The following is a 12536-nucleotide window of genomic DNA, read 5'->3' on the forward strand; positions in this document are numbered from 1 at the left end:
GCTTTGGCTATTTCTGACAAGACCCACGAGCTAGTCACCATGTGAGAAAATAGCTGCAGTTTTGTTTTTTTTTTCAGAAGTGCTAACAGAACTGTTACTGACAATGCAGATATGATTCCGTTAATGCATGCAAGTTTGCAACTGTCCAAATGCTGGGGTTTTTTTTTTGGGGGGGGGGGGGGGGGGGGGGGCTTGTTTGTTTGTTTGGTTTTTTCTTTATTAGAAGATTAGAAGAACTTGTGCCCCTTTTACAGAGTGAAATGTGTGTGATGTTGATGAATTAAGAGGTGTGACCACAACAAAAACACATTTCTGGGCTGGGGTTTTTGAACTGATCCCAGGAGGGTGCACGTGCTTTTCGGTTACTTTGTGATTGTTGAGTTGAGGATAAGTGTTAAGATAAATAAAACAATAAAAAAGGGAGGGGGGGGGCAGTTTTAACTAAATAGTCTGCAGAGTTCACTTTTTGTCCTATGCACACCCCGGCAGGCTGCGCATAGGACAAAGAGAATTCCGCAGACTTCCGAGAGCTAAGACAATTACAAGAGTATGTGTAAGGGACTGAAAAGAACATGTGTAACTGAAAAAAAAAAAACCCTAGCTGCTGACTCCAACAAGAGCGGGTAAAGAGGTGATAAAAAAAATTAAAAAAACATGATGGTGTTAACTTGACATCTTGTCTGAGGAGATGTTGATCACTCTGTCCTACAGACAGCATGGCTAACACTCCTCTGTTCCTGCTGATCACTGTCCTGCCAGCCCTGACTCTCTCTGGTAAGATCTGTGTTTTAGTTATGTTTGTTGAAGACTGATGCTTTCACCAAAAAGAATATTAAGATTTTATAGAAATGTAAAACTGATGATAAAACAAGTGAACTAAAGAACAAGGATGGTCGTATGTGAATAGGAAAAAAATTGGAGACTTGAGAGTTTAAATAAATACAGATAGAACATATCACTGGCAATACATGATATTACATCGCTATGGGATAAGACACCTAGCCTATTATATAAAAAAAATCTTTTTCAATATATTACAATATCATTCTATGCCCATGCATATTTGAGAAAATATGAAAACATTTTTTTTCAGCCTCAGTAAATGTGAAAATAGTGAATGGAACAGAAGTCGTACCAAACTCCAGGCCCTACATGGCCTCAGTGCAGGAAAACGGCAAACATGTTTGTGGCGGCTTTCTGGTGGCAAGGTCGTATGTTATGACGGCAGCGCATTGCTGGAAAGAGTAAATGTTTTGTTCACTTACATTTTTTTCTACCGTGTTTCTGGTATCTGACAAGTGTTTCTCGTTGTCATTTTGTATCATTCAGTGGGTAGCCTACTGGCTATATAATGATTTTGAATCTCAAGAGACCCATCGTAGTTTGATCCGTACATTTGTTTTAGTGTTATACCCTGTGCAGATATGTTAAATCTTTTTTTTCCCGTTTTGTAATATGTAGTGGAAGAGAGCGGAGAGTTGTTTTGGGTGTTCATAAACTGGCAGCTAAAAAAATCGGTCGCCTGAGAGTGAAACACTACGCAGTCTTCCCAGAATATGACGATACCCGATGGAAATACGACATCATGCTTTTGGAGGTAAATTTCTGTCTGAATATCTTTTGGTTTAGACATTAGATTTATTATTTTTATTTTTAATAAGTTCAAACCATGTCACTGGAAGCCTATACTGCATGTCTGATTTCATTTTAGGTTTCTTTTTTTTTATCTTGTTGTCGTTCAAAGCTCACATAATTTTAAATAAAAAATTAAGAAGGGTATGCTTTAAAGAGAATAACACTATCGTTGTAGCTCAAAAACAAGGTGCGACTGAGCAATAAGGTGCGGCTGATTTCGCTTCCTGAGAGAGACGAAGACGTCAAGGCTGGAACAAACTGTACTATCGCCGGATGGGGTGCGAAGAGCACCAGCGGACCCACAGTTCAACGCCTGATGGAAGCCAACGTCCAAATCATGGACAGGGAAGAGTGTAAACGTCTCTGGGGAAAAAGTGCCCCTATCACTCCTCAGTTACTCTGTGCTTATGGAGGTGCCGGATTTTGCAAGGTAGAATCACAAGTTATTTCGACATATTTCAACAACAAATACTGAGAGAGATATTTTCATAGGATGAAGGAGTCAAAAGTAGTGTCGGAGGGTTACTGTGGACCTAACCGTTGTTTCATTCCGTTTTTACAGGGTGACTCTGGAGGTCCTTTGGTTTGTGATGGGAAGGCTGTAGGGGTGGCGTCATTCTTTCAGAAAAAAAACTGTAACAACCCAACTCTCCCCAACGTCTACACCAAAATCTCCGCCTACCTGCCCTGGATTAAAAAGGCTATTAGATAACTGTACAGAACCATTTACCAATAAACGGATTATTCCCTTTTCCCCCTTTGCACTGATTTTAGTCGCTGTTTTTTGTGAATGGTTGCGTTTTAGGGACGTGTTTTGAGGAATGGTTGTATTGTAGGTGTACAGTTGGTGGAAATTTTACTATTCCAGCTCACAGGTTTTGAGTAATCACGCTGTTTATGCCATTTTTACAGGCCGTTTTTTTCCTGACCTAGCCGTTTGCTTTTGTTCAAACATTTTGCCTCATCTCCCTCTTTCTCTCTGCAAAAACGTCTCTCCAACAACACACTGATCCCCTGTATTATAATAAGCAGCGTGCACAAACATTTTTGGGACACAGTTACCCACTAAAACAATAGAATATTCTCTCCACGCATCACTGGTAAGGCAGCCATTATGACACATGTGTTAATGTTAATCATCTGTTGGTAACTGTGTAACTTGTAGACTTCGTTCTTGAGGTGGATGTATTTTTTTCGAAGTTACCCAGGTTAGCTCCAGCGAGTAGTTAGTTATAACGTCATAACCAGGTTCGTGCAGCGGGCTCGACTTTAACTCACGGTCCATCACCAGCCTACATTCTTATTTACATTCCCACAACTTGCTGCTGACGCGAATGACAGGTCAGGCACCCCGTCTTGCAACTGTAGCGTACTCAATAACCTAGCCAGTCCAATCTTCCGTTCTTTGTTTGCATTGAAACGGAGTATACAGTAAACAACAAAATACTGCCACATTTTTATACATCAAGCACGCTTTAACCAGAAGTAGCGTAAAACGCGTGCCCTGTCACAACAAACGCACAATAATGCTGTCAAAAATACTCTGCGTTTTTTTCCATCTATGTAATGGAAATTAAAGCTTAAACTTCGCATCAAATCTTTTAAGTCGCATAAGAAATTTATTCGCTGGAAAGAGGTTATTAGCATAGGGTAAAATAATACCGGTTGATGGAAACAGGATTCCTCGAATCAGCAAGGGGTTTGTTGCGATTTTTATTTCCGTTAAAGTCGCCCTAGACACGTTTTAAACCCACAGCTGTTCACAACTCCTCCCGCGATGAGAGGAGTGTGCATTTTAATTCACATAACACAGCTGATAGACACGCGCACAGACATTTACTTAGTAGAATTTTCATGAATGCGCTTAAAATATGCGAATGTGTTGAGTGGAAAACCAGCTACTACCTCCTGTTGAAAGATTACAGCGCTGGGAATATAAAGTCAAAGCCAAACTTGTTAATTGGCTGATACAGATGTCAGTCAAACCCATCATTCATGATACAAATAAAAATTAGAACACATTTTCTTTATTTCAGTTGCGTTTGTGATGGTATTTTAGTTATGTTAGCAACCAATTTAATAAACAATAACCCTCTATTTTTAATTTCTTTTTGGTGGGCCTAGGCCCGTCAGGCCCATCCATTGGCTACACGCCTGTCATGTAAAAGGTAGAACCGGACCAAAAATATTATGTGCACCCTGCTCTCATTATGTCACATCACGCACACACAAACACACAGGCGAATTACAGGCAAACAGGCAAAAAAAAAAATCACACACACAGCCTACAGAAGCACACACACAGGCACACACCCCAAAAAAATCAGATTTAAGGTATTATCCATGGCGAGAAATCGCTCACAATGATGATAAACTTTAAGTCAGACCATATTAACTGGGAATCGAAACTTGAACATTTCTTGTGTTTGTGTGTGTGTGTACCAGATTGTGTGTCAGATGAGAGCATACACCACGCCAAAAAGTTGTCAGACACTCTTCAGTAGCTATCTGTGTTTGACTGTCAAATAATCTTTCTGATTATACTATGATATTAAGTTAAGTTAAGTTATATAAAAATAAATAAAAAATTATATTGCTTTTCCTCAGAAATACATACTGTGATATATTGCTTTTCCTCAGAAAGTGCAGAAGAGCAAGACAATGGATATAATTCCCTATGTGCGAAAAGACAAAAAAGTCAAAGCTGGTACCAAGTATGTCGTGGCTGGTTGGGGTCTTAAGAAAAAGAATGGACCCAAAACTCCAAAACTGCATGAAGCCAATGTCAAAAGTGATACATTACAAACAGATACTGAAGTTGCCTGTAGCAAGCTGAATCCAGTTGTCATTGGATGCATATTAAAGATTAACTATTGTTCACTTACCTGTCGTGCACTTACCTGTGGCTTCATTGTAATGTACAGGGAGACTCAGGGGGACCTTTGGTGGGTGAGAAAGAAGCAGTGGGGCTGGTTTCATTCAATGAGAAAGGAAACTGTGACAAACCTACAATCCCCAATGTTTACACCAAGATTTCTGCCTTTGTGCCTTGGGTTGAAGCTGTCGTTAAAAGTGTGAAGTGAACATCTTAGTAATAAACGGCGTGAGTGTGTGTGTGTGTGCGTGTGTGTGTGTGTGTGTGTGTGTGTGAGTGAGAACTATACTTTCAGTTCAGCATCACTTAAATTCACACCATGCATGCAAAGATGGAGATTAGAGATGGAGACATGCATTTTCCTTTATTGCACTTCAGAAAAAATGAAAAATCCTCTTCATTTTCCCTATGTATTCTTACAAATGTCCTTGTGACCAGGTTTTTACGCTGTGCATCTGTGAGCTGGCAGTTGACATGTAAAAATCCAACTGACATTTAAACATTGCTGAAACTCTCTCAGCTCTGTCCTCCTGTGCGCCAAACCTAAGAGATGCCTTCACAGCTTACAGGAGCATTTCAGAACTGAGGCATGAAGCGCTGCTGACATCAAAATGCCAGCCACATCAAGGCAAGATCATCATCACCTTATTACGGCCTAGTGACATGAACGGAGTTGATTTTTCTCATTTTAAACACTAGACTCAGTTGATTATTTGTGATCAATTTTTAATGATTATTGTTTAGTAACCAGTGTACACATGGCTTAACTAGGCTGCTGGATTTTTTTAAATTCTGCATGACCACAAGATTAGAGTTAGAACCATCAACCCTGGCCTAAGCCCTGTCTTTCACTGTGATCCACTGATATGAAGCTCTCACTCAAAGGTGATGTGCACAAAAATGAAAGTAAAGTCAACCACTCTATGCGCCATTCTGGCATAAGCGTACACTCGTAAAATATAGTGAATTCACAGAACTGTCTTAGTCTAAAACAAACAAACAAAATAAAAATGCTATGACCCACTCTCATTGGGTCAGATGGCACATGGAACTGGACTGGTGATCAGCAGCATTTTGAAGATGTGAAGCAGAACCTGATTGGTTAAGACTGATGGCTAATAACGGTGTCCTCTGTATTCTGATAACTGTGATCTTGTAAGATTAAAACAACTCCTTAACTCTTTAATTGTTCAAAAGGAGAAAATAAATAAACAATAACCCAGACAAATGTTAAACGTTAAGGCTCCTTACGAAAATCTCTCAGGTAACTCTCACACACTCATGCCTTTATTCATACATTGACACTTATTTCCATTCATATTTAAATATGCTGAGACTAAAACTTATACTTCAGCCATGTGACATTTTGTTTTTCAAGGCCTTCGATTGCTGCTGAGTGGAAACCTGTGGTTATTCATCACCTTCATCTCTGGTTTTATGATCTGTTGCTCAACCACCTCACCACAGAGACAGGGTCTCTGCAAGAAGACTTAATCTCTGCAGCTGGTATGAAAACTTGCTGTGGACCTAATATAAAAATAAACATCAACATTATGTTTCTGTAAAACCTTTCTGTTAGACTAAGAACATCTCACATCAGCGAGTGTTAAGTGGAAAGCAGCAGCAGTGGTGCTATGTTCTGAAAAGTGATCCACAGTGCGCTCCTCCTGAATTGCTTTGCAAGGTCACATCTCAAACACATACTTAATTCAAAGTGCAGTGTTATGGTACAGTGACAAATACCTGTTTAACATATATAAAGCATCTCACACCAGCAAAATGCTTTTTGTACCAGCAACACAGAGAGGCACACATAATTTAATCAGTTTTGTATGGTTAAGGTCAAGAAATGCAAACAAAAATTCAAATCCTTAGAACTCATGTTACAAACTCATGGACCCCATCACATTATTTATTCACGTAAAAGAAGATTAGATAACCTGGATACTAGACTCTAATTGGTACAGGCTGAGATAAATTGTAAAAATGCTGATCTTTGAAGTGGCCTGTTGCTTTAGTGGTGTGAGAACGAAGTGAAAGGTTGGAAAAAATACCACAGTAAAGCTTTCCTGTCACCACCATATCTGATATCGATCCACAGATATGGGTGAGGTCAGAAATGTTGTTGAAAAAAAAATGCTGGTAACAGGTCGATATATAAATGTCTCCTGTGTGTGAGGATGTTCATCTCCTCTGTCCTACAGACAGCATGGCCAACGCTCCTCTACTTCTGCTCATCTCTGCCCTGCCAGCCCTGATTCTCTCTGGTAAGACTCAGGATAAGTTAAGTCTCTTTAGAGAAGCATTTTCAGGTGTAATTTGACTTGAAGCTAATACAAGTCTTCAGTTTCAGTTGTTTTCCATGAAGATTCACGTTGTGCCCTTTAAAAACATGCATTACAGATTTAGAAAGGAAATGTTTTAAAAATGTTTTGTTTCTTTTCTTAATGTTTTACATGTTTGAACTGAACGTTTTAGTAATGCTGTTAAATAAGGTATGGTCACTTTACAATCTTAACGTTTGTGTGACGACATCAGTAGTGGCCAGTAGATCTTTTGAAAAGAAAAAAAATGTAACAAGAATGAAAAAAGGCAAGGATGAAACATGTTAAAAGAAAACCTGTTGATGTGGAACTGGGCCTTTATTAAAAAGCTGCCTGCAAAGAAGGAGCTGCCACACAAGTGTCTTTCTAGGGGTGTAACAATTCACTCCAATTACAGTTCTACAATTTATTCATCTGTTTCCCCCGCCCTAAAAATCAATCCCTCATTAGATAATTAGGTAATACTGTGCATATGTACAAACAGCAAGGACATGGTAGTGTTTGTAGTGTTACCCAGGTTGTTTGCATGTTCTTGGCAAAATAGCAAAGATGTGATTGATTCTTGCAGCATCAGGAGTCATGATGCAATTTTTGCTGGAAACTCTGAATCAAATATGGCCTAAATCAAAATGAATTCTGAATCAAATGAGAAATCCAAGGATCTCGTTAAAAATGACACAGCAGCACATCTCTCTCTCTCTCTCTGTCAGCCCATGTGGATGTGGGAATAATTAATGGAACAAAGGCCAAACCACACAGCAGACCCTACATGGTGTCAGTGCAGAAACATCTTGATCACATTTGTGGCGGCTTTCTCGTGGGTGACTCTTTTGTCATGACTGCAGCCCACTGCTGGGATATGTGAGAGCCCTTCTCTTTGTCACACTCAGTTTTAACCTTTAGTTTTAACTTCAACTTTTAGGAAAGTACTCCACCATCACATTTAGGGGTCTCTTCCTAGTGACATTTGTCTCTTGAAAGAAAAATCATTTACAATTGATTCTTCTGACACAAGTCCAACAAATAAAGCTAGCTTCATTAATAATTTCATCTCAGCGCTATGACAGTATGTGTGTCGTCTCTGACAACTCTATAACCTTGTTGCTCTTTATAAGGACAGAAGACCACTGCTGGATTGTGTAAGAGTTTCAGACACAGTTTTCATGTTGATTTAGATCTTAAGATTTAGTGTGATCTGGTGTCTGGCTCATGGATTCTGAGAAAACGACAAATCACTGATGCACTGCTTTCAAAACTGCATCTGCTAATTAGAACCACATAGATTAGGAAAGGACTTTCAGTGCCATGAGTATTAGAAGTAAAATCATTGGCACATTGTCCATTGTAGGGACGGTGAACTGACAGTTGTGGTAGGTTACCAAGACCTGTCATCCAGAGAGAGCTGCACTGGCCGTATGACTGTGAAACGTTACCATGTCCATCCTGGTTATGACAGCAGCACTTTGGAAAATGACATCATGATTTTGCAGGTAAATTTCGTGTATGAAATGTGCCCTGCTTCCTTTGGTTTAGACATCTGAATTTCTTTAAACATCCTTTTGATATTTTTTATAGCTCCATTCATTTACCTTTTTTTTTTTTTTTTTAATTTATTTATTTTTGTGAATGGTGCAAAGCCCAATTTAAAAACAATCTGTTTGACACAAAACCTCATGCATTTCATGTTTATTGAGAATCTTCTCAATGCTGTTGATGCTTTCATAGCTTCACGACAATGTTCAGAGCACAACTGCCCAGCCGATTCCACTTCCAAACAGACGTGAGGACGTCAAGGATGGGTCCGTGTGCACTGCCTCTGGCTGGGGTGCCCAAACAACAGATGGACCATCAGTTCTGAGCCTGTTGACAGCCAACGTTACAATCTTTGACAGGCAAAATTGTCAGAAGCTCTGGGGACAAGACGATCAAATCACTTCTCGCATGCTGTGTACTTATGGAGGTGCAGGTGTTTGTGAGGTTTGTTCACCAAATGTACCCGTGTCTCATAGCTACATGCCAAAAGTGTTTTCCAAAACGTTCTTTGAGGGAAGTAACAGCTGAGACAAGAACTGTAATAATTCCCAATTACATTAATTGACCACATCATTCTGTTCTACAGGGGGATTCTGGAGGTCCTTTAGTGTGTGGGGGGAAAGCAGTGGGTGTGGTGTCATTTGGTGAAGAGGACTGTGACAAACCCAGTCTTCCCAACGTCTACACCAAGATATCCTCCTTTCTGCTGTGGATTAAAGCCATCATCGGAAGAAAGCCATAAGCATCTCATCAATAATCAAATGGGTCTTGTTTTGCATTTGAAGTGAACATTTCAGCAATAAAGTGATCTCAGTCTTCTTGTTTATGCATTAATCTGAGTGTACATTATGTGTGTGTGTGTGTGCTTTTTTAATCATGGATTTTAGAGTAATACTTCTGTAATATTTCTGTGTTTGCCATACTTTCACAACACCATGCAGATGTCATGGCTCAACATTAAGAAATTTTTAGAAATTTATTAGAAATTTTCCTGCATTTGTACAGAGAGCTGCAATGTGAAAGCATGTGCTCTATGCCAGCGTGGTCATAAGCATGAACTGCACCGGCTGGTTTCATGTTCTTTTGAGTCACCATGGCGACAGGGGTCTTTTCCGGTAGTTACAGAGCTCTCTCTTTAGCCGTGGTCAGAAGCTCTTAGTCAGCAGTGAGGTAGTTAAAAATGAAAGCAACCTAAGCAGCCTTGCGTTTTGCTTTGCATGGAAGCAGCATTTTGCCTCAAATCCACCCACACTGGGCACAGCACTGTCTTAGAACTGTCAGCAGTCTTACAGAATTGTCAGGTGATCTAACCACACATGAAATGTAAAGCAAAACTGGTACCACATTACAATAAGACTACCGTCATAAAGGGGTTCGTCAACGGTTTAGGATTATTTTATTAATTAGGTTGTGAGCACTTTATAAATCATTAATAAGCTGCTATAAGAGTTAGATAAAAAGTGCAACAGTCACCTGTTGCCTGCCAAATAACGATTCCACATTTATCTGTACTGTTAAGCCTCTGATCTCATTGGTTACTTAGCTTAATTTGTTTTCTCCACCAGCTCGCATTTATACCTGTAAGCCCCATCAGATATTTGTTAATAAGTAACTACAATTTTGCCACCATTAGCATATCTTAATAGTCAATAAGTTTCATTTTGCATATCAAATTATTGCATTTTAAATTTTCATATCAAATTACCAGATTCATACGTTAAGGCTTTGGCAATTTTGCTTACCTTGACATTTTCAGCATGCTAACAGCAGCTGTCCTCACTATTATCACAGGTTTTGATATGACATATGTTATCATATTAAAGTGGTATATTGAGATGCCCCTGCAACGCACAAGGGCGGCAAACAGGTGGACTTTTGTCCTCACAAGAGGTTGACCTGTTCCTGATCTCACAGTCACACCTCTCCATGCCCCGCATCACTTCTTCCTGTCCTTCTGCCTCTCTTTCTTCTCTCTCGTCTACCCTATCCTCTGCCAAGTCTTCCACTCCAGAATCCACTCTGCCTCTTCTAACACTCGCAAACTCTTCTCTACTTTCTCCTCCCTCCTCTCCCCTCCTCCTCCTCCTCCTCCTCCTCCCTCATCCCTATCTGCTGATGACTTTGTCTGCCTCTTTGAGAAGAAGGTCAAAGTCATCTGTGACTCGCATTGGTGGAATGACCTTCCTCACTCAGTCAGGACTGCGGAATCTCTGGCCATCTTCCGCAGGAAACTAAAAACCCATCTTTTCAGAACCCACCTGTCCCCCACTGCCTAACCTCCCTTTTTATGTCACAAACCAAAAAAAAAAATCGTTCTAACCTTGTCCACAGAATCCAAGGAGCGTGATACTGAGGGTAATTAATCTATAGCCGTATTGCAAACTTTGCTTATGGGGCAACTTGATCTGATTGATGCACTTATTGTAAGATGCTTTGGTTAAAAGTGTCTGCGAAATGGCAAATTGTAAATTGTAAACTGATGCGTCTTGGGGGGGGGGGGGGGGGGGGGGGTTGATGGGCAGAGCTTCCCAGCATGCCCTGGGGCCCTGGACTCTTGTTTAGCTCCAGTTTGTTATTGTTTGACTTACGTTTCCCATTGTGTCAGGTAGAAGTGTATGTGCACTGTTCACCATGTAGTCTTTGTGTTGTGTTGTTGATTCTTGTGATTTTATCTGTGTACCATAAATGTAATTGTCTGCGTGAATGATGTATTTCCCTCCTACCGTGACAGTTTGTTACTTCCTTGTTTGTTCTGTTGCAAAACAAAAGGTACTGTTATCGCTTTAGAGAAAACCCAGCAACTAATTAGTGTTGTGTTTTGCACTCTACAATAAGACTCCCTGTTGACAGTTATAAATGTCAGTAATTCATCAATAGAGGGCTCCCTTTTGCCAATTATAAATGTTAATAACTCACGAGTAAATGGTGATGTGTTTTACACTTTACAGTAAGGCTCCCTACTGGCAGTTATAAATGTTAGTAATTCATTATTAATTGATGATATGTTCCATCTATCTGGTGCTCAAGATTCTAAGCTGCTGGTTTTGTGTTATTTTGAAATACCACATGACCACAAGGTTAGAGTTAGAACCATCAACCCTGGCCTGAGTCCTATCTTTCACTGTGATCCACTGATATGAAACTCTCACTCAAAAGTGATGTGCACAAAAATGAAAGTAAAATAATCAACCACTCTATGCACCATTCTGGCATAAGCGTACACTCATAAAATATAATGAATTCACAGAGCTGTCTTAGTCTAAAACAAACAAACAAACAAAATAAAAATGCTATGACCCACTCTCATTGGGTCAGATGGCACATAGAACTGGCCTGGTGATTAGCAGCATTTTGAAGATGTGAAGTAGAACCTGATTGGTTAAGACTGATGGCTCGTGACAGTTTCTTCTGTATTCTGATAACTGTGATCTTGTGAACTTGAGATAACAGCTTAACTCTTTAATTGTTCAAAAAGAGAAAATAAATAAACAGTAACCAAGACAAATGTTAAACGTTAAGGCTCCTTACGAAAATCTCTCAAGTAACTCTCACACACTCATGCCTTTATTCATTCACTGACGCTTATTTCCATTCATATTTAAATATGCTGAGACTAAAACTTATACTTCAGCCATGTGACATTTTGTGTTTCAAGGCCTTCGATTGCTGCTCAGAGGAAACCTGTGGTTATTCATCACCTTCATCTCTGGTTTTATGATCTGTTGCTCAACCACCTCACCACACAGACAGGATCGCTACAAGAGGACTCAATCTCTGTAGCTGGTATAAAAAATTGCCGTGGACGTAATATAAAAATAAACATGAACATTATGTTTCTGTAAAACATTTCTGTTAGACTAAGAACATCTCACATCAGCGAGTGTTAGGTGGAAAGAAGCAGCAGTGGTACTATGTTCTGAAAAGTGCTCCACAGTGCACTCCTCCTGAATTGCTTTGCAAGGTCACATCTCAAACACATACCATAACACTGCACTTTGAATTAAGTATCATAACAAATACCAGTTTAACATATATAAAGCATCTCACACCAGCAAAATGCTTTTTGTACCAGCAACACAGAGAGGCACACATAATTTAATCAGTTTTGCATGGTCAAGAAATGCAAACAAAAATTCAAATATTGAGCATGTTACAAACTCATGTTACAA

The 12536-nt window shown here is 39.6% G+C and overlaps 1 protein-coding gene across 1 annotated transcript; it reads left to right on the top strand.

The window, feature by feature from the left end:
- The first annotated feature begins 716 nt into the window (after positions 1 to 716).
- LOC115820656 (complement factor D-like) lies at positions 717 to 9109 on the top strand. Its single transcript, XM_030784292.1, has 6 exons — positions 717 to 774; positions 1100 to 1244; positions 1462 to 1597; positions 1811 to 2065; positions 2198 to 2326; positions 9047 to 9109. Exons 1-6 carry the CDS (start codon positions 717 to 719, stop codon positions 9107 to 9109), a joined length of 786 nt encoding a protein of 261 aa, XP_030640152.1.
- Positions 9110 to 12536: the final 3427 nt, after the last annotated feature.

The sequence above is a fragment of the Chanos chanos genome, chromosome 9 (genome assembly GCF_902362185.1).
Source record: "Chanos chanos chromosome 9, fChaCha1.1, whole genome shotgun sequence".
Taxonomy (NCBI): domain Eukaryota; kingdom Metazoa; phylum Chordata; class Actinopteri; order Gonorynchiformes; family Chanidae; genus Chanos; species Chanos chanos.